Here is a 25,824-nt window from a genome sequence, read left to right as displayed (position 1 = left end):
GCAAACCCCAAAGTTCATCCGGAATCACACCCGTGAAATCATTAAACAGCAATGACAAAACCCTAACCTCAGTGAGCTTCCCCAGCACCCGCGAGAGTTTTCCCCCAATTTTCCACGACCAACAGAGCAACTCTTCCTGATTCCAAACCCATAAAACGGAAACTGAGAAACTTTGGAACAAGAGAAAGCTTCTAAATTACTTTTGCTGCTGCTGCCACGGCCGCCGCCTCCACCACCTCCGGATATATTGAGCACTAGAACCCTCGACTTGGAGTCGCAGAAGACGCCTTTCTTCTTCCTCCTCCCTCCCTCCCTCTCTCTCTCTCTCTCTCTCTCTCTCTCCTCCGCTTTTGCTCATTTACAGTTTGTTTGTTTATCACAGCTTTCAAATCGAAGACGTTCAATTCAATAAAGCAAGCCCAAGCCATGTAAAACACGCTACATAAACCTTACTTTAATGTGTCTACACGGAACTATGGGTTCGAAGCAATTGACTTCTTTTTTTATCTCGGGTAGATTTATTAGTTATAGACCTCCATTGCTCTTTTTCTACTTCTTGGGCGGTCATCTTGATCTTTTCCGTCCTGGAATCTCGGTTTCTGTATCTTCTCTTCATTTCTCTCTGTCTTTCGGTTTCTTCTATTGCAGACTACCAACATCATTAACCCTCCCCCTTCTCCACTCTCGCCACGTTACCTCTCCTCTTTTCTTAATCATCATCTGTTGGAACAGAAGCTCACTGACCGCTAGAACCTTGTCTCTTAATCTTCTCTGGGTGGAAAGAAGAAAGGTTAAAGGAAAGAAGAGAGAGGAAAGGAGAGAATCCTAATCATTATTACAAAGGTAATACAGGGATTAAAAAATATTACAACAGCGAATTTTAAGGGAAAACTAACAGAAGGGATTTTTGTTCACGATATAGTACAGAAAGTGTCTTTGTTATAAAACAAAGTACAGGGGGTTAAAATACAAGATTTTATACTCTATAATTTTGTATTTATACATACTCTTTTTAAATTGAGCCTTAAAATTGAAGGAAAACATATTAACTTCACAATTTCCTATTTTTTTGGGGATTGTATCTCACCAATCGGATTAGATAGGGAAGGAGGCATTGACTTGAGTTGGCTCGAAGGAGGTATTTATCAAAGACAGAGACATTAATGAATAATGAATTAGACTACAGTCCATTTATAGCACCATTATTCTTTCCCTGGATGAGCATCACCGAATTTCCATTGCCCACTTGACTATGTCAAATTTTCAACTGTCATACTAATTAATTTAATTCACTCATATCCTCTCGGTATCTAAAAATAAAAACAGACGGGCGCATTGACTTGACCCGAAAAGTAGTCATTCATGATTTTGTTTTTCTTTATCTTTTTGTGTGTCTAGCCATCAAGAATTACCTACTCCGACAAATTATTCGACACAAATAGACTTTGATAATGACAGCACATAATATGATTAATTATATAATATTATTTTGAAAGATTAATTAGATAATATGGCATAGTCTTCATCTCCCACACAAGAGTTTCCAAAGGTTCAAAGCATCAATATAGGATTGGTCTTAAAAGAATTGATGTGTAAGTCAGTTTTTCTTGTATGATACTCTTACGGGGGTGTTTTACAACTTGAAGTGTTGTTGTTGCTAGTTTCAAAAATAACTCGAACTCATAAGGTTTGAAAATAGATTATTTTTCATTAAAAAACAAAAAAAAATATGTTTTAAATTTCTGGTTTTGAAAATATTTTCATCTGACTATTTACTACATGTTAGATAAATCATATAATTTCTACACTATAGAATCTGCATGCTTTTTTTTTTAAATCATTGTTTTGATAGTTTGCTCCCGGATGGAGGTGATCCGATTCCTAGTAGACGATGGACTCAGTAGATTTGTAAAAGACGAATCAGAGAATTCGGGGACGTTTATTTGGCGAGGTTGCTCCGATGCTTAATTCAGTAACTTGCGAGCTGATGGTAGTTTAGAAAGCAAGAGAGCTAGTGAGCAGAGATTACGCGTACCTTTCACCCCCGGGGGGTGGAGCCTTTATATGGTGGAGTCCTCGCGGGTTTTGCGGAGTGGTTCCGGGATCCTCGTTACGATGAGGTCTATTTTCGAGTTGATTGGGGATAACGCTGCTAGCAGATAAGATTTATCGCTTCCGCCCGAATCGGATGGGGGAGATAATTCTAGCTGTTACGAGGCGTGATCCCGTAAGGCGTGGAATATGGTAGTGAGATCTTCGGGGTTGCCATGCCGAGGTCGGTCAATATTACCCGAGCTAGTGCCCTTTGGATCCGACCTGGTACGAATGCCGAAGTGCCTTGAGACTGAGGTGGTCCTGATGCGATCATGCCCCGAGGTGGTTCGGTTATCCGAGCTCGAACCATTACAGACTTGGTGCATAGGAGTGAGTTGATAGCCTGCAAGTTAGGTCGTGTCCACGTGTCCCCCTATTACTAGGTCGGGCCAAATCACCCTACATCAATTGCCCCCCATTCCCCAAGTCAAGGGTCCTGACCCGATGCAGGGAGTTCATGACGAGACAAGTGGATTTGGTCCGAGGTCTGGGCAGCTAGGCAGATGATTCATGGGTCGGACCTGTTTGGCCACCCGGCTCAACCAGGAAAACCCAGGTCGCACCTGGCCTACGGGCGGATGTCACACGATCTATAAGCTCCGCGAACGTCAAAAAATGCGCTAAACCGATTTTATCCTTGGGGGTCGCACAGCCGGTTTTCCTAGGAGTCGTTGGATCGCTTCGATCTCGACCGTTAGTTCTCAGACATAGCGGTTATAAATAGGGGGTTCACGACTCATTTTTCTCGCCACAAGTTCTGTGATAGAGCTCTCCTGAGGTCGCGTCGGAGTCTTTCAGCTCGCTCTTCTCTTTGTTTTCCGATGTCATCATTCTTTCCGGTGAGTCCGTGTTTTCCTGTTCTTCATTTGATTTTTAATCATGTCTAGTTCTAACATAGATAGGCTTTTAGGTAGTTCTAGTGAGGTCGAGGGTGTCGTGGTGCAATACGCGGCCCCTGCTGGGGAGGTCAACTCGCCGCAGGGTGACTCCCCTCTTCAGTCTTTAGTAGAAGCTTCCGCTCCCAAAGTTGAGCCATCTCGGCTCGGGGAGACCAAGATTCAAGAAGAGGGTCCGTCCTCTAGAATGGAGGCCGCATCTTCTTCCCGAGTTCGGGATCTAAACGACTTCGGTCCTTCTACTCTAACTTCTGATAGGCTAATGTACCTAGTAGCTCGCTATCGTCTTCCCGATAGCTTGGTTTTTAGCCTTCCCTTAGGTTCATATCTTTGGGCTCATGATCACCATGAGCTCGCGGTCTTTGAGGAGCAGCTTGCGGCCGGGCTGCACTTCCCGCTTCACCCTTTCATTATAGAGGTAGTTAAGTTCTTTAACATTACCATCGACCAACTACACCCGAACTCTATTCGAAATGTAGTTGGTACTATCTCTTTGTTCCACACCTACAACCGGCCTCTGTCCTTAGACACCTTCAACTCGACCTGTGCAATCAAGCGAAATTCTGCCTGTCTGCGCGGGGACGTCAGACAGAGCTACTACATCTGACCTCAGCCTCGGTTCAAAATCCTGTTCGGCTACCCGGAAAAGATCCCAGCCTAGAAAAGGAGGTATTTTATCGTCCGAAATCCTGAGGGGTGGTCTTTTCCTACCCACTGGAGGGTAGCTACCAAGAATCCCGGGGTGAGCTTGGATGCAAAAACTAGGGTAGTCGTCAACTCGTGGAGGGACCTCGGCCTCGAGATGAAAGATTTTTTGGCCGAGGAGAAGCATGTGCGAGCTGGTCTGAGCCCTCCTGGTAGGTTTCCACCTTGGTTTTTTTTTTTTTTTTAAGGTCCTTTTTAGTTTGTAGCATACCCTTTGCTCTTGTAGTTACCATGTTGGAGGTCGATGCCGAGAACCTTCTCAAGAGCTCTCAAAGAGGGAAGAAAAGGAAGGCTTCGAAGAAGCTTCGCCGGGAGGCCGGTCCTTCAGCCCCTAGTTCCACCCGAGGTCCTGGCCGTGGAGCCGATCTCTGCCGAGCTTCCCAGGGAGGAAGTTCATCCTCAACCTCCCATAGTGGACCTGGACGATGACTAGGATGAGGATGCTCAGCCTCATGAACCGGGGAGCACTTTTGTACCCGAGCAGGAGAGCGTCCAACCTCAAAGGTCGGAGAGCACTTCTACACCGAGGTCCAAGTCCTCCAAAGAGAGCATAATGACTCTTCGGCTCGCAATGCACAAGAGCAGGGATGTCGTCTTCCCGGACGAGGTCGCGAAGTGAGCTAACATGTCTATAGCCCTGCTCGGAGCCCGAGCTACCGGTTACTGCATGGTGGTAAGTATCTTATTTTACAGTTTATTTCTTTGTTAATTTCAAATTTACTTACCTCAATTTTATTTTCTAGGTGAACTCTGCCATTCAATCATTGAGGTGTCAATCTGAGATTCGTCTGAAGCGGGCTCTGGAAGCCGAAGAAAAGGCACGTGAGCTTCATCACGAACTGAACATAGCTCGGGGCAAAATACTTCAGGCCAAGAATGGAGCTTGAGGCCAGCAGGAGCTGATTTTGGCCATGACCGAGGAGAAGGAGAAGCACGAGGAACTAATCTCCGCACTGACCGAGGAAAAACTGAAGCAACAGGAGCAGATCTCGACGCTGACCGAGGAGAAGGCGAAGCTTCAACGGGAGAACGAGAGTCTCGAAGCGATGATCCAGGAGCAGACTAAGGTCTTCGAGACTGCCATCGAAGAGGCACAAGTTGAAGAAAGAAGCCACGCTGTCGAACGCTTCAAGGAATCCTCGGAGTTCCACGATCTCCAGGTCGAGTATGGAGCGAGTTCCTATCATTCCGGCTTCAAGCTGTGCAAATACTTAGTGCGGCAGAAGTTCCCCGATCTTGATTCCGGAGTCCTCACTATGTCAGGCCTTAGCCCGAATTGTCGAGTTACCGAGTTGGACAACAAGTAAGGATAACCAAAGTAAAAATTTATCTAAGTGTTTGTTACCCCGAACTGTCCACTTGGACTATTAGTAGGGGCAACTTTACATATTGAACACCGAGGTGAGTGAGGTTGCAAGGTATACACCCGACCTGTCCGTGCATGGGCTACTCATTAAATGTCGGTTGTCCCTAACGGGCCCAACCTGTTGATATATGCCGAAGTGGATTGGACATCATAGGGCTCACACCCGAGGTGTCTACACTTTAGGCATTAGAAGCATTTGCCTATGCCGAAGAGGCGACTAGGTCTTGTATGCCCATGCCGAAGAGGCGACTGGGTCCTATGTGCCCATGCCTAGGAGGCGACTGGAACTTATATGATGTTGAGGTCTTTTATCAGCTCGACACTTTTAGTCCTTAGACTTCTGGGAGTGGCTTGCAGTCTGCTCTCCAGTTAGACAATCACAGGTAGTATCGCCTTAGATTGCTGACGTTCTTCCATGCCCGAGGTACTTGTTTTCCTTCTAAGGTTTCAAGCTCGTACGTACTTTCCCCGACCACCCGCTTTACTCGGTAGGGTCCTTCCCAATTCGGTCCGAGCTTACCAGCACCGGGCTCAAGCACTACAACTTTTCGAAGAACCAGGTCTTTGACACGAAAGTGCCACTTCTTGACCCGGGAATTATAGTACCGAACCACTCTTTGCTGGTAGGCTGCGGTCTGGATATATGCGAGGTCTCGTACTTCTTCCACCAAGTCGATGTTGGTACGGAGCTCGTCATCGTTTGCCTCTTCGTCGTATGCCTCTAGGCGTAATATAGGTACTTCGATCTCGGTTGTGATTACCGCTTTCGTGCCATAGGTGAGGTTAAAGGGGGTTTCACCTATCGTGGTCTTGACAGTGGTTCTGTAAGCCCATAGTACGATGGATATCTCATCTACCCATAGCCCCTTAGCTCGGGCTAAGTGAGCTTTTAGTCCGCGGAGTATGGCTATGTTCGTGACTTCCGTCTGCCCATTTGCCTGAGGGTGTGCTACCGAAGTGAAGTTATGTTGTATCCCCATCTTGGCACACCAGTTCTTGAACTTGATATCTTCGAACTACTTACCGTTGTCAGAGATGAGCACTCGAGGCAATTCGAAGCAGCATACTATGCTCTTCCAAAAGAAGTTTTGTACAGTTCGAGTTGTGATTGTTGCTAGGGGTTCCGCCTCTACCCACTTTGTAAAGTAATCCACTGCTACCACCAGGAATCTCCTCTGTCCTGTCGCTGGCGGGAATGGTCCAAGAATGTTGATTCCCCACTATGCGAAGGGCCATGGGCTGGTGAGGTACTTCAGATTGGAAGCAAGTTAGTGATTGATGTTGATGTGCCTCTAGCATTTATCGCATTTATGGACAAGCTCGAGTGCATCTGCCTTCATCGTGGGCCAGTAATATCCTTGTCGTAGCACTTTCTGGGCGAGAGCCCTGCTCCCCAAGTGTTCGCCACACAGCCCTTCATGAGTGTCGTGGAGAATGAGCTTAGCCTCTGAGGGTCGCAAGCAGCGCAAATAGGGCAGCGTGTAGGATCTCCGGTACAGCCGTCTATTTATTATGACATACTTTGTTGCCTGTTGCTCTACCCTTCTAGCCGCGTTGCGATCTACAGGGAGGGTCTCATGAAGCAGGTAGCTTGCGAGTGAGTCAATCCAGATCGGCTTTGCTTGTGCAACAGGAGCAACCTCTTCTGCCCCCCCCCCTTCGAGAATGTTGGGTCGAGGCAGATTCTCTATGTACACGGTCCTCATGGTGTTGTCGCTTGTGTTGGCTAGCCGGGACAATGCATCGGCCTCAGCGTTCTCAGATCTTGGTATCCGCTTGAAGAAGTACGATTGGAAGCCGCGCAGAACTTCCCTGACCTTGGCTAGATAAGCAACCATGGTGGGGTCGCGAGCTACGTATTCGCCGGTGACCTGGTTGACCACGAACTGCGAGTCGCTGCAGATGACGACGTGTTTGGCTTGTACTTCGCTTGCTAGAGCGAGTCCGGCTATCAGTGCTTCGTACTCCACCTTGTTATTGGATGCTACGATCTCGAACCGAAGCACGTACTCCAGATTCGTCCCGCTTGGCACGTACAGAATGATGTCGGCTCCGCTTCCTTGCTGATTAGATGAGCCGTCTACATGGAGGATCCAGGTCTCCTCGTCCCAAGTTGGCCTTGCTCTAACCGGGACTGGTGCCACACTGGTTGAAGCTTCCTCTCTGTGCTCGGGCTCAATTAATTCAGGGACTGCAGTGCTGAAGGTACATTCTGCAACGAAGTCGGCTAAGGCTTGGGCCTTAACCGCCATCCGAGGCTCATACCTGATGTCGTACTCACTGAGTTCGATGGCCCACTTTGTCAATCTGCCAAAGACCTTGGACTTGAGTAAGATTTTCCTCAGAGGTTTGTTGGTGAGGACGACAACGGTGTGGGCTTGGAAGTACGGTCGAAGCTTCCAAGCTGTGATGACCAGCGCATACACCAGCTTCTCGATCTCTAGGTACCTTGTTCTCTGCGTCCTGCAAAACTTTATTGACATAGTAGATGGGTCGTTGAACCTGATTTACTTCTTTTATCAGTACCGAGCTAATTACCTCATCACTTGCAGAGAGGTATATCTTTAAAATATCTACCTCCTCGGGTCGGGTCAGAACCGGGATACTGGTTAGTTATTTTTTGAGCTCATCGAAGGTGAACTGGCACTCTTCGGTCCATTCAAAATCCTTGCTTTTTTTAATTGCCTTGAAAAAAGGTAGGCAGCGATCTGTCGACTTGGACATGAAGCGGCTCAGAGCGGCTATACGACTGTTTAGCCTCTAAACCTCCTTCAATTTACGAGGTGGCCTCATATCTAGGATGGGCTTTACTTTGTCAGGGTTGTCTTCGATGCCACGTCGGTTAACTATGTAACCCAGGAATTTACCCGAGGTGACACCGAAGACACATTTGTTAGGGTTTAACTTCATGTTATATTTGCGCAAATTTTCAAAAACACAATGCAAATCTTTTATTAAACAATTTGAAAATTAAGTTTTGACGACCATGCCGTCTACATAACATTCAACCTTGTTGCGGATCAATGGCTCAAATTTCTATTTACGAGCCTTTGGAAGGTTGCCCCAGCATTTTTCAGTCCAAAGGGTATGACCTTGTAATAGTACAGGCCTAGTTCGGTTATGAAAGTCATTTTTTCCTCGTCGGCAGGGTCCATCTTGATCTAATTATATCCTGAGTACGCGTCCAGAAAACTCAGCAACTCGTGCCCTGAGGTCGCGTCCACTAGACGGTCGATCTTGGGGAGTGGGAAACAGTCCTTCGGGCAAGCTCAATTCAAGTCGGTATAATCGACGCACATGCGCCATTTACCGTTGGCATTTTTTATCGGAACGGGGTTAGCTACCCAGCTCAGGGGTTGTCGAATGCGTCCTTTAACAGGATGTCTGCTGAATTGCCTGAATCAACCAAGACGCGCTTCACCTCGAAGTCGTTGATCCTCAACTTTATGACGAGCGCGTCATCATGGGGGTATTGAATCCCGCGTGCGTCGTCTTCCATGAAGAATATAGGATCTTCGAGCCTTGGCCGCTTTGGAGGGTTTTGATCTTCTCTTTCTAGTTCATGAGCTGAAGTCTTCATTGCTGCCAAGATGCAGCCCGCAACAATAGACCCCGCCAGTAATCATGTGGATTACCCCGTGGATGGGTCTCTCTTCGTGTAGTTGTCTCTGCGGCTACTCAGTCTATCTTCTGCTGGACTCAGGAGCATCTCTTCTCTTCTCCCCCTGCCGACATGTCTGATCTTTATTATCTTTTTGTACAAAGTTTTTCAAGTATTCGCGATGGATAAGTTCTTCAATCTCGTCGCGGAGGTTTCTACAATTTTCGATACTGTGAGTGTGATCTCTATGAAAATGACAATATAAATTTTTGTTTCTGGTATTAGGATCCCCTCTCAACTGAGGTGGCCACTTCACATATGAGGCGTCCTTGATCGCCATGAGGATCTCTCCTCGCTTCGCGTTGAGGGGCGTGTAGTTCGTCCTTTCAACCGGAGGAGTTCGAGAATGCTGATCTGACTTGTTCCCTCCCCTGGATGGTTCTTCCTTTCTTCACTTACTGTCCCCGTTGGCCGAGGCATCGCCATCTCGTTTCCTCTTCTCCGTTGGGTTCTCACTTTTTTGGTTCATCTCTTCTTCTATTCCAATGAACTAATCAGCGAGCTTGAGAAACTCAGTGATGTCCTTGGGCTTGTTGGCTACCACATGCCACTTGAATTCTCTATGGGTGAAGCCACTCTTCGCTGCTGTGAACCTCACAGCGGGATCCAGGCCGGGGATCTGCAAGCATGTGTCATTGAAGCATTTGATATAACTTCGAATCGACTCTCCTTCCCTCTGGACTATATTGAGGAGGATTTCCTGTGACCTCGGGCACTTCTTACTGGTGATGAAGTGCGAGGTGAACATTTGCACGAACTGCGCCCAACTCTTGATCGTCCCGGGTGTGAGGTTCCTGTACCACGTGCGAGCCACTCCTTTGAAGGTTGTGGAGAAGGCAACGCACATGCAAGTTCATCAGCCCCAGCTAAGTACATCTGGGATAGGAAGGAGTCTACGTGATCGTTCGGGTCGAATGACCCGTCATACTTGTCCAGCGGAGGTACCTTGAAGTACTTCTGCATTGGTGTAGCTAGGAGCTTGGAGGACAAGGGAGATGGCACAGAGAGGAGGGGAGCAGTCTTCGTGGTTCCCGAGCTCGCCTCTTCTTTGCCTTTAGGTTGTTCGGGTTGACTTTGAACCACAGCTCGGCAAGCCTTATGACGTCGCTTCTGCTACTTCTTGACTGGCTCTGCATTAGTGTTGCTGGCTTCCGTGTTGTCGGGCACTGTTCCGACCTGGAGCTGCTCGGACTACTGAAGGCAGTTGCTGTGGACAGAGGGGCCTTGTCTAGAGTCTATGGCCAGAATCCCGAACCGGTTTCCTGCGAGCAGAGCTTCAAGCTGCAAAGGCCGAGGTGAAGAAGCTCTAGTGGGCTGAGTGTCTCCCGACCTATTCACTTGCTACGAGGCGGGAGGAGTGACTTGTCCTTCCCTCCTGCCATAGGACGAGACCTGGCTCCTGAGAGGATTCTGGATCTGGGAGGTCTCTCCTCGGCGAGGAGGATGATCGTTCTGGCGGTGAGACTTGTTCTGCTGTGTTGCCGGATGCCGAGGTGGAATTAGCTGTGGATTTTGCTGCAGCAGTGGGAACTGCTGCTAGTATTGTTGTTGATAGAAGTGATGCAAGACTTGTTGCTGGTACTGCTGGACCTGTTGCAATTGGGCTTGAATAGCCCGCACGTAGTGTACCAGGTCATCGATCTGGTTCTGCCCAACTACAGGGGGAATTACAGAAGGTTCAGAAAAGGTTGCACCCACCGTAGGAGGGAGTGGGGCATTCACCGGTGCTATGACCCGAGGCACGTTCAGTGTTGGAACCCCATTTGCAGAGAGAGGCACAATGAACTGTCCAATGCACATGGTTGGGACCTGAAGTTGTCCCCCAGAGACGTTTATGTCAGCGTTCTATCCGGCATTACTGGAAGATACAATGGATGCTTTTTTGAGGAAAGGCTTTTTGTATCGTTCCCATAGATGGCGCCAAATGATGTTGCGCAATCCGGCTGCTCCCAGCTGGTGGTGATCTAGATCCTAGTAGACGACGGACTCGGTAGATCTGCAAAAGGTGAACCAGAGAACCCGGGGGCGCTTACCCAGCGAGGTCGCTCCAATGCTTAAGTCAGTAACTTGTGAGCTAATGGTAGCTTAGAAAGAAGGAGAGCTAGTGAGCAGAGATTACGCATACCTTTCACCCCCGAGGGGTGGAGTCTTTATATAGTGGAGTCCTCGCGGGTTTTGTAGAGTGGTTCCGGGATCCTCATTACGATGAGGTCCGTTTCCGAGTTGATTGGGGATAACGCTGCCAGCAGATAAGATTTATCGCTTCCGCCCGATCGGATGGGGGAGATAATGCTAGCTGTTACGAGGCGTGATCCCGTAAGGCATGGAATCTGGTGGTGAGATCTTCGGGGTTGCCATGCTGAGGTCGGTCAATATTACCCGAGCTAGTGCCCTTTGGATCCGACCTGGTACGAATGCCAAAGTGCCTAGAGACTGAGGTGGTCCTGATGTGATCGTGCCCCGAGGTGGACTTGCCCTGAGGTGGTTCGGTTATCCGAGCTCGATCTGTTGCAGACTTGGTGCATAGGAGTGAGCTGTCAGCCTGCAAGTTAGGTCGTGTCCACGTGTCCCCCTATTACCAAGTCGGGTCAAATCACCCTACATTAGTTTCAAATTAAAAACATGTATTGCTTTTTGAAACAAAACCATCTTGATTTCATCTTTAAAAGCATAAACAGAGTTCAAAAACATGTTTTGCTTTATAGGTGATGTGGCGATTTCAATAACAAATGAAAATAAAAGCATTCATGTTGTAGAATGCCCCCATAGATTTATGCTATGTTTGGTTCTATGGTGTTTATTGGAAAAACATCACCACATCAGTCACTTTAGCATTGGCATTTATTGTGCATGAAATCACTATTTGGTTTCAACATTTATCTAATAAACATTAAAATAAAAACGCTTGGATTTATGTGCATGAGGCATTAGGGGGAACTTCAAATTCTGGTTTCTCCCAACGCCCCAATGTTTATTGAAATGAAATGCTTACCTGGAAGCTGAGGTGGAAGGTAGCTTTATGGGGTCTTTCTTGAAACGGCCATGAAACATTCAACCAAACAATAAATGTTTAAAGTAATATTTTTCGTTTAAATGATTATCTTTGAAACACCGCATCTATAGATTCCCATAAAACCAAACACATACTAAAAGTTCAATAAGGTCTAGGGAACCTCTTCCAATGTCTATATAACAAATTAACAATGATTAGTAGGGTCTATGGAAGGTGGCAGGATCTGTTGCAAACATTGGAATGTGAACCAAGCTATATAACCCAACCACAAGTGAATACACCAATGTTTTGTAGGGTTCCATACATACATAACACTAGCATGTTTAGTTGTGATCGATTATATAACCAGTTATATAATGGTATGGCTAATTTACAATTTGGACTTTTTAGTCATAGAGATGTTACTAAATCTATACTATATATAGCAGTGTGGATGTAGTGTGAAACTTTTTTTTGGACTAAAATTACCCTTTATTTATTTGTTAGAGAAAGGATATAAAAGTTGTTTTATTATAACTTTAAAGGCAACTTTGGTGACTACTAAAATAACCATATTTGTGTATTTAATCCATCTCTAACCGTAAGGGTTGAAAATTTAACTTCAATTATTACTTTCTATCTCATTTAATCTCCTCTCATTGTGTCTTATACTTAAGGTATTAAATTCCATTTTTCTTATTAAAACCAATATTTTTAAATTATTTTTTACTAATAAATGCTACTAATTAGATCTACAACAATATTTTTAACAATATAAACCTATATATTTTAAAACTGACTCAAAAACAAAACCATTCTTTATCCAAGTGGTGGCTAAGCAATTCAACAATACAAATCAAATTGATTAACATATGAAATCATAGTTAGGTAATAAAAATTTTAAAATAGAAATAAATATAGAAAACTACAAAAAAATGTGGAAAAAATAGACACATTTGTAATATTTTTATTAATCAAATTAAAAAATAAATGTAATAAACAAGAATTATTTTTATTGATAATTAAAATGAAATAAATAATTTAGAACTGACCAAAAACGAAATATAAATATTAATTATAAATAGTTCAACTTTTGGGTAAAATGTGTTAACCTTTAATGTCATAAATAAATAATAAAAATTAATAAAATATAAAAGCACAAAAATAAAAATACATAAATTTTGCAAAAGAAAAACATTTAGACACATGTATAATATCATATATTTATCATATTAAACAAAAAGTAAGTATGACATATTAGAATTATTTTTACACAAAAATACAAAAAAGTTATAGAAAAATTGAACACATCTATAATTCTATATTTACACTATTATTAAAAATACGAATAAAGATTGTGGAACTTTCTTTTGACAAAAATCAAGGTTTTAAAAACTGACCAAAAAAATGGAACGACTTTGGCTTTCGGTTTCAAGGTTGGCGGTTCAATTGTGTAGTTTGAGCGAGTCAAATTAGTAAGATGTAAAATATAGTATTACTTTTATTTTTACCATTAGATAAAGATTAGGTTAAAGTCCACCGTATATATACATTGTTATGATAGGGGAGTGTGAGACTTTTAGAAGGAGGTGGTTGGATAAAGCTGAGAAGGAGGCGGTTGGTTAAAGAGATTTCTATCTAAATCTCTTTCAGATCCCATATCGTTTGCTTCATTGGTGTATCTTAGATTTCTAATATTAGAATAATGTTTAATGTTTAATCTCTCATCTCTTGCATCGCCTTTTTGATTTGTTCATTAGATTTGTAATTTTTTGTTTCTACAACTTAAAAAGAATGGATAAAATTAGCAAACTCAAAATATCCGATCTAAGTTCTACCTTGGCAGAAAACCTCCAATCTGTGTTTGCGCTGATCTAGGTTCTATCGTGGCGAAAACATCTTCAACGGTGGTGGCGGTAGAAGGTAAAAGGGCAAAGGAGATTACCAGCAATGGTGGTGGGGTGGTGATTACCAGCAACAATGGTGGTGGAAGAAGGTAGAAGGGCAAACCCAGTAGCAGTGATGGTGGTGATTACCAGCAACGGTGGTGCAGCAACACCAATAGTGGTAGTGGTTTCCAGAAGGGAAGGAGAAAGTGAAGGTGGTGGCGGAAGAAGGTAGAAGGGAAAACCCAATAGCGGTGGTGCAGCAATGGCGGGGCAGAGGATGAAGATGAAGAAATTCGAGTTTTCTCAAGTTTTTCCACCGGGGTTGCACTGTTTTGGTGAAACCCCAATTGCACAATTTTGGGATCTCACATCCAACTTTTTTCTCATCCCATCCTCTATTTCCCTTGAAGCAAATGAGAGAAAAATGAATACTTTTTGAATATTCCCTTTTTCTCATCCCCATCCACAAACCAAACGGAGCCTTTAAAAAATTAATATTACGCTTAGGGGAAAATTCTTAGGCTTTAGATCAGAACAGAAAGGGATGTAGAAATTTATCTGAAAGTACACAAATTGGTTATGAGATTAAAAATAAGTAGGTTTAGGGTTTTGTCCCAAAACAGAACCCAGAGCCCAAATAAAAATAGGGATTTTTGGATTTCAATCCCCCTTAGAAATCTTTTTTGTAGACCCCTCCTAGTCTACAAGTAGCCCCCACCCCCCTATAAACCACATCCTACTTGTGAATTTGACATCAATCCACGGACAGGATTCAGTCCACCCCTAGAAATCTTAGCTCCACCTAGGGGTGGGCTGAATCATAAAAAACCCATAAAATATTTGTGCCCTCAGAGAAACCCAGAAGACAAAAAAAGCAAACATTCTCTTAATTGTAAAAAAAAGGGTAAAATACAAAAACCTCCCCTGAAGTTTCTAACAATCATAAAAACCTCCCTTATAGTTTCATTTTAACAAATACCTCCCCTAAACTTTTGAGAAATTCAACATAAACCTCCCTTCTGTTACTGTTCCAAACGGAAAACGTTAGATTGATGCACCAGTTTTTTCCAAATACCCATTCTACCTTTTTATAAATGATTTTACATACAAAATTACTGAAATAATCTCATTTTAACTCAACAAAAAACATATTTCAGTAATTTTGTATGTAAAATAATTTATTAAAGGGTAGAATGGGTATTTGGAAAAAAATGATGCACCAATCTAGCATTTTCCGTCTAGAACAGTAACGGAATGGAGGTTTTTGTTGAGTTTCTCAAAAGTTCATGGGAGTTATTTGTTAAAATGAAACTATAGGGGAGATTTTTGTATTTTACCCAAAAAAAAAATTGAACTTTGTTAAGGATTGGCTTTATTGGGGTGTGGACTCAAGAGGTGTTAGTAGTGGCCTAAAAGATGAAAGCTTCATACACACTTAGATTCTTGATGAGTTGTGTAGGAAGTGGTGTTGTACCCTAATCTTATGGGGAACCAAGAAAGCCTGCAAGAGAGAGTTTTAGAGAAAGTGGAGGAGGTTGGCAAAGGTTGTTAAAGACCCTTAGCTTTGTTTAGGTGATCTAAACCTAACTTTCTCCCAAGAAGAAAAAGGAGGAAGGGTCTGTAGTCAAAGCTATCTCTCTGGCAATAGACAACTGCTAAGGGAGTGCGGACTCAAAGAGATAGTGAGCCATGGCCCTTTCTTTACTTGGTCAAACAAGAGGGAGGATGCTAACATCATTAGAGACAAACTAGCTATAGCTTTGTGTAACAGAGATTGGTGGGACCTTTTTCGAAAGGTCAAATGCAAAATCCTCTGCTCTTTGGGTTCAGACCATAATCCCCTAGCCTTGAACACCTAGAAAGTCAGCATTGGAAGAAGAGGCCCTTTAAGCTTGAAGAGATGTGGATAACCCATGAGGATTGTGAATCCTATATAAAGAAATTTGGGAAAGACAAAAGAGTGGTACCTCACAATCTATACATGTTTAGAAAGCAAAAAATTTGAAAAAAGCTTTAAGAATCTCGAACAGGGATATTTTTTGTCATGTCTAAAAAAAGAAGTCCAGTCTGATTTAGAGAGGGAGGAAGCAAAAGATAGGTCTCAGCTGGAACTTAAAAAAAAAAAAAGAAAAAAAACAACAACAACAAAAACAAAACTAGGAGACCTAAAGGGTAGAATGGAAGTTCTATTAAAAAGAGAGGAAATTATGTAGCACCAAAAATAAGAGTCAGCTGGCTGTTGTATGGGGATAAAAACACTAAGTTTTTCCATGGAACAGTCAAAAGAAGAAGAGATTAGAATAGAATTACCATAATCAAAAATAAAGATGGAACTTGGGTAGAAGAAGAAGAAATAGAAAAAACCTTTTTTGAGCACTTCTTTAAAATTCTTAAATCTTCAAATCCAAGGGACATGGAAAACTTAATTGCACACCTTGAAGGTAAAACTGATGAAAATGATAGAGCTTCTTTGGGAAAAGATGTCTCAGAAGAAGAAATCAAAGAGGCACTCTTTCAAAAAAAACCCAAGAAAGGCTCTTGGGCCTGATGGTTTCCCCAACTTGTTCTATTAAAAGTATTGGGAATTTGTAGGGGCAGATGTGGTAGAAGCAATCAAAAATTTCTTCCACTCAAGGCAGCTACAAAAAGATCTGAATTCCACCTTTATTGCTTTGATTCCAAAAGTTAAAAACCCTGAAAATTCTGTTTAGTTCAGGCCAATCAACCTCTGTAATACCAGTTACAAGGTTATTTCAAAAATCCCAGTGAACAAATTAAAACCTTTCCTAGTTAAGCTTATTAGTTTGAACCAAAGTGCCTTCTCTCCAGGAAGACAAATCTAGGAAAACATTCTAATTGCTTGAGGTAATAGATTTTATGAGGAAAACATGAGGGAAAAAGAGATTAATGGCTCTCAAACTGGACATGAATAAGGCATACGATAAAGTTGAGTGGGTGTTTTTGAGGAAAGTGCTCTTAAAGCTCAAGTTTGGAGAAAAGTGGATAAATTGGGTTATGGAATGTATGACTTTAGTTACGTATGATTTGTTAATCAATAGTTCCACTGGAGACACTATTTACCCTAAGGCCCTGTTCACTTTTTGGAAAGTTACTTATCCGGGTAAATGCAGTTACTTGGGTAAGTTTTCCCCAGGAAGCGCTTACCCAAGTAAGTGCATTTATCCATGTTCTTTTATTTATCATGTAAATAAGGCAATGACCATTTTAGTCATAAAAATCCATTATTAAAAAGGGCATTTTTGTCCCATTCAAGTGTTGGCAACTTCCCTCCTACATGGAAAAGTTATTTAACTACCTAAGAGATGGGTATCACTTACGAGACTGAATAAGTGATACCCAAAAAAATAAACTTTCTTTGGTCCTCATATAAATTTGAAAAAAAAAATGAGATTCTTGGTGGATGAAAGCCAAAATCCCATTGACCAATGAAAAGGCTTAAAGGCAATCCAGATGGAAGGAGTTATACTAGTGAAAGCAATCCACAACTATGAAAAGGCTTAAAGGCAATAGATAAATCTTGCAAAATCTAAAGCTCATTAAAAGCATGCAATCTACAGGTCTTGTTATAGAAAGTGACAGTAAAATTTTGGTGGATGCAATCAATGAAGGTGGCTGTGAAGCAGCTCGTCAAGCAATGTTCTTATCTAAGGATATTCTGAACTTTATTTAGTCAAAAAATATAGTTTTCTCCCCAGCTGGGTGAGGGAGTTATGAAGTTATCTAAAAAGGACTGTTACTTTGTATTTGATTTAATCTAATTCTGTGTTTACGAAAGAAAACGAGAAATCAAATTTCTATATATAATATCGACATTAATGAGCACCTATATATATAAAATAAAATAAGTGGGATGCAACTTGTAAATGCAAAAGAGTTGTGATATAGTAATACTTTTTACACGTGTCCATTGAAGGGTATTAATGTCTTTTCAGCACCTTTAGTGGATGGATACATGCAGATGCAGTAACGTCAACACACGAGAATAGGACTACCAACCATATCTCTCTAATGAGACAGACAGCATAGACATCATTCGATGATGACGTTGATTTCTCTAAAAGGATCCACCTTTATCGCATATACACGTGTATGTTTCAGATACGGAGATGTCAAATCCTCGTATGGAACTCCCGGAGAAGCGCCACAGCGAAAACGGAAACGATGGGAGTCAACGTAGACCAACTAATTAACCGTTAAAATTAAAAAACCGCCCAAAATAAAATCTGCGGACTCTGCGTGTTTTTCGAATCAAACCATTGCAAACCTTACAATTAACTAACCGGAACTACCGGTTTTCCCGGTCAAATCTCCACGCTGTCCGTGTTTCTGCTCCTCACCTCTCTCTTCTTCCTCTCGCGCTTCTTTTTATTCTTCTCCTTATTAGCAATCGTTCTTGCTCCCTCCGTGTGAATCAGGTGAATCATACTATGTATTCCTGCGTATTGCTGACGAGATCTTCACCGTCGATCCGCCGAGTAATCGGAATCCAACGGCTGAACATTCGCCCATTTTCGAATCAAGCAGGAGGATCAGCTTCTTCTTCATCGGCGAGCTTGTTTTCCGAGTCGAGCATTGACGACGATAAGCGGAGAGACTCTGTACTAGGTTTTTTCTTGAGGTCTGTTTCAGGGGTCGTTCTGGGCTCGAGTCTTGGGTTCTGGTTGTGGTCTTCCTCTGCTGCTGCAAATTCTTCCATCTCTTTAGCTGATTGCGCGCCAGAAGATACTGCAGAGGAGCGGCATCCAACGCATTCGTCCTTCCGTCATGTGGCGCAAGAGAAGACATCTAAGTTCCTCTTTGGAGGTATTTTCCTTTCGTTCTTCTTGATTTTAATTCCTTCGTAGTAAATTTTTGTTTCGATGCATTTCCTCTACAAAGAGCAAATGTTTTGTTAGATCTGAGTTGGTCCAACTGTCACTGTATTAATATGTTTAAAGTAACTTCTCCTTGTTTCATTTCGGTAAATTAGGTTGGAAATTGTGTAACTATAACATTAATGAGTTATTAGAACAGGGTCCTTTCAAGAAGTTTCTACCTGTCACTCTATGCTTGTCAGCCTCCTGAGGTTTTACCATTCCACTAAGAAATAGTTCCTTATCTGATCATGATGCGACAATATCGGTCTTATTAATACCATGCATTATTTGTTATTTACAGTTAGCTCTATTTGTTTTGCAGAGGCATATAGAAGGAAAGTCTTTTTTAACTATGAAAAACGCATAAGGATGAGAAGCCCACCAGAAAAGGTATCAACATCACAGGAACTTTAGTAATGACCGAAAGAATGTTTTATCTTCATTTTTTTATCAGCATGATAACTTATGTGTCTTAATTTTTTGAGAATTGAAACATATGGCCCTTCTAAGTTGTTTGTTCTTTTTGGACACTAGGAAACTTTAATAATCTTTTAGGATGAAGCTTCCTTGGATTTGGTATGAAGCTACTTTGTATCCATATCCTTTAATATATGTATAACTTTAATTAGACTGGATAACTAACTATTAATGATTTCTTATTCTTAAATGGTTTCTTGACAAACCAATCATATGAAAACCCAAATGATTGCCTTCCTATAAACTCTGCTCCTAGATCCAGGCTGTGCCTCTTGCATTATAAGGGCATGCCAATAAAGCTTCCTAGATCCACAAATTGAAGACCAACCAGATTTAGGAAGAAATAGAATTAGCTCCCAGTAACTGAGCAATGAAGAAGTAAATAAGTTGATGACTCCTCATCACTGGAGCCCCAAATTGAAGTCCGACCAGATTTAGGAAGAAATGCCATTATCTCCCAGTCACTTAGAAATGAAGTAAATGGGTTGATTACTCCTCACTCCTAAGGCACATGATGAATACATGTCTGGATATCCTCTTTTTTTCCCTTTCTATCAAATTAGAAGTATTAATTCTACACTAGGTTGTTTTCTAAGAAAAGGCAACCTTTGGATGCGCAAAGGTGCAAAAGAGAACCAAATTTTTCCCAGGGAAAGGTTTAGCTGCAGACTGGCTATGATGGATTGTAATAGAAAAAAAAAAAAGATTTGGTGGAAAACAAACTAGAGGAGTTAAGTTACTATAACCTTCAGTTAATTCCTGGGGAGGCATAAACATCATTTAAGGACTCAAATAGGGAATCAACTTCCTCCACCTCTCAATTACAAAGTGGTATTTGAATGACATGGTTCCAACCCTTTAAAGGGTCTTTAAACACAACTGTGTCTTTGTCGCTAGAGGCAGAATGCTATCTACAATTTATCTTCCATCAGCAAAAATTCTTTGGCCAAGGGAAATGACTTCACCAATGACCCCTCTTAGCCTATAAGATAACACTTCTACAATGACATTATGTAGACCACCCAGGACCAAAGTTTTTTATTTCATGGTTCCTTCTTTATTAATTATGTCAATGATGAAGCTTGATTTATTGCCCTGTCAACATTGTCTGAGTTGTGGAAATCATCAAACACTTCTATCAAGTCTCCTCTTTTGTTGTCCCAAAATTCGTGATAAAATGCCATGTAAAAACCATCTAATACCAGTGTTATTCTAATCAAGATAGTACACTGCCTCCTACTTATTAAGTTCCATTTCACATGAGGAGGGTACCATATGGAATTTTTTATGTCAAGGGGGTAGTAGATGAAGGGATAGAAATAGGAGAATTGTAAAACAGCAAGTTTTGAATTAGTTCTTAGTTTTGCGAACATCAAATTCAAAGGTGTTAATTGGTCTTACCGTTGAAGGAATTTTGAGATAACTGATTTGGCCATATGAAATTCCTGAGGAACTCCTTTGATTTGTATCTAGGCTGTCCTTTCTCATGGTTGAGGAACCATGACTACAGTTGGTTCTTTCTATAGGGCCCACATGTGTCTTATTACAATAAGCCGGAAATTTCCAAAGTGCTGTTTTATTATAACTTCTCGCTTTGTACTGTTACTACTATATGCTAGTGGTGGTGAATAAACATGCAGAACTTAGAGAACAAAAGCACTATAACAAAGCCCTTGTTCTCTGGAACTAATGCACATGAGGGTTTTTTATAGTAGAATTGGTTTTACCTGTTCAATATTTGCTAAATTTTGTGTTTGTATGTTATATTAAGAGAACATAGTAAAATTATTGCAGTGACCAAGATTACTGAAGATGAGAAATTTTGTTGTAGTCCTCAGGAAGGGATTCTTGTCTTCACTCTTCAGTAGATCATGGAACTGACACTATATGTATGTAGTTGTGTAATAGTCAATGTAATCATTTGAGGTCCTATAATTTAATATTGAACTGAACTACTGATAAAAGAATATGGCACTGAATAGACCAGAATGGTAGTACAGGACTCTTGTAGCCAACACCGTATAGTTGGGACAAGGTTTTATTTAGTTGAGTTGAGTTGTATTAGTAAATGTATCATATAAATTTGTGCCCGGAAATTCCAAATGTCCTTTTAGCACTTTTTAATGATGTTTGTATACTCTAAAAGTTGTTGGAGTGACACATCACTCTACAACTTAGCCTTTATCAATTTGGTGGTCATGTCAAGTACATGCTGCCAGCACTAATGATGTTATGATTGTTACCCAGGAAGATGAGGTATATGTGAGGTTTCTAAGAACCATGTTGGTGCATTATGGTTGTATTTTACTGGCCTTATAGGCAACAGAAACTCTATTCACCTTGCATTGGTTCATTTGTTAAGATTGATTCTGAGGTCATTATTGGAGGTCCTTGATTATATCTTCATCCGGATAGAAAGGTAAGATCTTTGGCATCCAGCATGGATATCTCATTTATATGGGTCCAAACATCTACCAATTCCTTGCAGATTACTAGCTAAGGAGGAGATGAGATTTTGGCTTGTACCAGAGGCCTTCTGAAGGGGGTTAAGCCATCGTAAGCTGGCATTTTGTCAATGTCCTTGCCATTGATATGGAATAGGATTTGAGTTAAATAGGCTGTCACTATAATTATGTGTTTTGGGAGTATTTCTCTAATTAATACCTTCTTTCACCGTGTCTTTTTTTCCAGATTTTTGAGTACTTCGCATCTTTTAGGTCTCCAGAAGGGGAAGTATTTATGACACCAGCAGACTTGATGCGAGCAGTTGTTCCTGTATTTCCTCCATCTGAATCAAATCGTGTTAGAGAAGGGTATTTGAGAGGGGAGAGGAGAGGGGAGAGAACTCCTGGCGAGTTGTACTGTGCTCCTTCGGATTTCTTTATGCTTTTTGATACTAATAGCGATGGACTTATATCTTTTGCAGAGTGAGTTGTCAATTTGTGATCTCTGTATTGCCAAATATCAGTAATAGGACTTGATTTTGTCATAGATCAGTTTCAATTGAAGGATTAATCTTCTATCAATGTTTTGTTAATTTAGAGATGCTCTGGGACCAATCCATCCATTCCTTACTGTAACAGGTACATCTTTTTTGTTACATTACTCAGCATCCCAGAATCAAGCTTTTCTGTGGCATTCAAAATGTTTGACCTTGATGACAATGGGTATGTATCCTGTGATTTTAAAGCATTTTACCTTGAGAATAAAGGATATCTATCTCATGTTTACATCAAGAATTAAGTAGAGTTATAGCCGTGCAAAGTTCCTTTCCTGCCTTTTTTTAGTTTAAGGATGAAGATATTTTCAAATTGTGCTTCTGATACCTATGCTATATGAAGTAACTATTTATATGTTGTTCTTACAAAGAATGTTACTCTAGCCATGAGAATGTTGCTATATCCAGGTGTCATAGGCCATCATTAAGAATAAGCCTTGTATTGCAATCTTGGAAGTTTATCATGTTGGGCAATGATACTGATCACCTTTATATTTAAATTTATTTAACTTGATAAAAGTAAATATGACTTGTACCAAGAACAGGTGTAATGGAAGCATATAATCTTGTTGTTTTCACCTTATGGAGTTAATTTTGTTATGAGTTACATGATACAGTAATTGAGATTTATTTCGTATTGCTAAAACAAAATTTATTTGTATATATTGACATTTGATCCTATCTAGTGAAGTTTGAAATCAATGGATACAATATGTATTTATTTAATGTCCTTGGGCTTAATGACTTCAAGGGCCTCAATCCTAAAGATTGTGCTTTTAATCAACACGCTGTTTTTTGTGTAGAGAGTGGTATATTATAAAGTTTCTTTTCGGTTTTGGGCTCCCATTTTTATCTCTATATTTATGTATGAATAACTTTTTTTTTACTAGTCATTAAAGAAAATGCTTGAGGCATCTAACCATTTTCTTATTAATCGGCAAGACAAGTCATATTTATTTCTACATTTATCTACCAGTGGGCTTCTATTTGGTTTTGTTAATGCCTTTAGTACTGATTGATTACATTCATTTCCAGAGAGATAGACAGGGAGGAGTTTAAGAAGGTGATGGCTTTGATGCGAACACATAACAGACAAGGATCTCGTCACAGGGATGGACTGCGGACTGGGTTCAAAATTGGGAAGTCTGTTGAAAATGGGGGTCTATTGGAGTACTTCTTTGGCAAGGAAGGAAAGTCATGCCTCCAGCATGAAAAATTTGTCAAGTTTTTGAGGGATTTGCATTATGAGGTATATCTCCCTTTTCTTCCTTGTGATTTGGTTAATATGCACTAATGGTTGTTTGATGCATGTAGCATTTCTAGATTCCTTTTTTTTTTTTTTGTATTGGACATTTTATTGGGTGCCTGCTTCACATTACATTTTGGAAACTATCTTATCCCATGCTATGATTTAGTCTTAGTTTACTAAATAATTAAACTAAGTTCTTGCAGTTCAAAACTAAGTTGTTCAGGAATTTTTAGAAATATATTTTCTTGTGGATTCTTTCCAATGTAGGCTTTGTTGATTATAGTTAACCATGACCCAGTCATTTTAACCTGTGCAAAGGACTAAAAGTAGCAGATCAAGCTACTGTGAAGTAGAGAATTTTTCCCTTTTTTTCCTTTTTATTTTTGTGTTTTCTGGGGGTGTTCCACATGAATGAAATGAGAATAAATGTTTGGGATGTTGAGAGAAAAAAAGTTTAGTTGGGATACAAAGGAGGAACTGGGAATAAAAAAAAAAAAAAAAACGAAATGTGGTGAACTGGGTTATTTTGAGCTCAAGGTCCCTGCATATAATGATTAGACTCCTTTATGAAAATAAGCATGGGAACTTTGCACCAACTCAAAAATGTAATAAGGCTGTAATGTGGGGAAATAACAAGGTGCAATCTTTTGATGGACTCTTGGTATTGAAGTAGGTTTTTCAAGATGGATTTTCTACCATTTTATATAGGTGATATCCAAGCCTAGCACTGGTTTGGGGTGTACTGTTCTGTTGCCATGTGAATGATTGCAAAGGCAATCTCCTAGTAAACTTGTTAGTGAGGTTAAATAAATAAAAAGTTCTTTTTTTTACAATTGAGAATCACCGTCCTTGTAGATTTTGGACAAGACATTCCATTAACCAACAAAATTATCTTCATCTTTCCATGGCAGTTGTCTTTCTCTCCACATGTACCCTCCATCCTTTTACATGTTCAGAACTGTTGGAAATATCCATAATTCTAGTTTTCTTTTAATGTTCATGGTCAATCCAACTAAAGTTCGGATTAGTGGCTCATTTAGATACTAATTTGTGTCTAAATCTAAATCCATCTTTCTTAGGAGTTAAGGTGCTGGTACTCTCCTGCATCAAGGGGGTTTCTGGAAGCTAGTCTTGTTTTTGATATTTTGTAGCAGCAGATATTTGAAGGGAAATCGAAGCCATGGTTACATTGTCTATTATCTTCTAGTTTCTGTTGTGTATTCTTCAATCATCATTATTTGGTTACATGGATCTTTACCCATCATGTTTTCTATGACTTATAAGTACTCCTTCCTAATATTACAGATTTTGCTGTTGGAGTTTGCCCATTATGACTGCATGTCACAGGGAACAATATCAGCCAAGGATTTTGCCTTGTCAATGGTTGCATCTGCCGATATGAGCCATATAAACAAGTTTCTTGATCGTGTTGATGAATTAAACAATGAACCACAACTCAGGGATAACCGCGTCACATTGGAGGAATTCATGAGTTTTGCAGAGCTACGTAAACAATTGCAGCCATTGTCTTTGGCTATTTTTAGTTATGGGAAAGTAAATGGTTTGTTGACAAAGAAGGATTTACAACGAGCTGCCTCCCAGGTGCTACTACTACTACTACTGCTACCGCCATCACTCCTTAACTCATCCTTCAATTCCTGGCACTGGTTTTTTTTATCTCCCACATCTCATTTCTTCTAATTTCAAAATTTTGTACCAGGTTTGTGGAATTTCTCTCTCTGACAATGTCATTGACATCATTTTCCATGTATTTGATACGAATCGAGATGGGAGTCTAAGTTCGGATGAGTTTGTAAGAGTTCTACACAGACGGGAAAGCGATGTTGCACAGCCCACAGAGGAAGTAGGCCTCATTGGATTGTTATCATGCTGGATGAACTGTGCAAAGAACTGCTCTTTTGCAGGGATGTTTTAACTCTTTTAACTTATTCAGGGCCATCAAGGTTTATTGGAATTTACGGCTCCAAGATATTGATCGACTTAGAAATGAGTGATCAAACAGTGTGGGAGCTGGGATATTTTTCACCAGTGAAATATCGCCAAAATATTTCAGGTACTCATCATGGAGAGTATAAACAAGCAATTCTTATTAAGGATTGTATTGATGGACTAATGAGTACACTTCTGCAGAACCTTTGTTATAAAAGAGGATTTACAGTCTCTATACTGAGTGATGGAATGGAATGTCTGCCTGAACGACCTCTTTTACTTATTGTACAGTTGTTAATATTTGTACATATCTTCCCAACTTTTATTCTTTTCACTTACCTATTTATGTAAACACTGTGATGCCTCAAACGCAGTGCCTAATAAATTTCAAAATCTTTTTCTACAAATCTTAAAATGTGAAGTTCATGTTTTAAACATTCATGGAAAGTATGCTGGATTCCCAATGTGCAAATGCAGTGGCATGTAGGGACAATGTTGGGACTGTTTTATTGATAAAAGATCCCTACCATCCCTACGACCCTAGATGAGTCTGGATCTGCTCCTCACAAAGTGCACCTCACATGGACCTTACAGCTACATCCCACCATGTATTTGGAACATCTTTTGTCCTTTGTGTTGTTATTCATTGAGAGATATTCCCATTTACACG

General features: G+C 41.0%; 1 protein-coding gene across 1 annotated transcript; it reads left to right on the top strand.

The window, feature by feature from the left end:
• Window positions 1-17,923: 17,923 nt before the first annotated feature.
• LOC104588584 (calcium uptake protein, mitochondrial-like) lies at window positions 17,924-25,561 on the top strand. Its single transcript, XM_010246577.3, has 7 exons — window positions 17,924-18,427; window positions 18,803-18,870; window positions 21,649-21,884; window positions 22,041-22,124; window positions 22,991-23,204; window positions 24,510-24,806; window positions 24,925-25,561. The coding sequence occupies exons 1-7, from the start codon at window positions 18,052-18,054 to the stop codon at window positions 25,138-25,140; spliced, it is 1,491 nt and encodes a 496-aa protein (XP_010244879.1). The 5' UTR covers window positions 17,924-18,051; the 3' UTR covers window positions 25,141-25,561.
• Window positions 25,562-25,824: the final 263 nt, after the last annotated feature.

Source organism: Nelumbo nucifera, chromosome 2 (genome assembly GCF_055504915.1).
Source record: "Nelumbo nucifera cultivar China Antique chromosome 2, China Antique-T2T, whole genome shotgun sequence".
Classification (NCBI taxonomy): Eukaryota; Viridiplantae; Streptophyta; class Magnoliopsida; order Proteales; family Nelumbonaceae; genus Nelumbo; species Nelumbo nucifera.
The sequence above is the reverse complement of the archived record's forward strand: the minus strand, read 5'-3'. Positions and strand labels throughout refer to the sequence as shown.

Excerpts from the sequence above, each read along its gene's own strand:
- LOC104588584 (XM_010246577.3), top strand. The coding sequence starts at position 18,052 with ATGTATTCCTGCGTATTGCTGACGAGATCTTCACCGTCGATCCGCCGA. Across the intron at positions 18,428-18,802 it reads ATCTAAGTTCCTCTTTGGAG|AGGCATATAGAAGGAAAGTC; the intron begins GTATTTTCCTTT and ends TTTGTTTTGCAG. Across the intron at positions 23,205-24,509 it reads TGAGGGATTTGCATTATGAG|ATTTTGCTGTTGGAGTTTGC; the intron begins GTATATCTCCCT and ends CTAATATTACAG.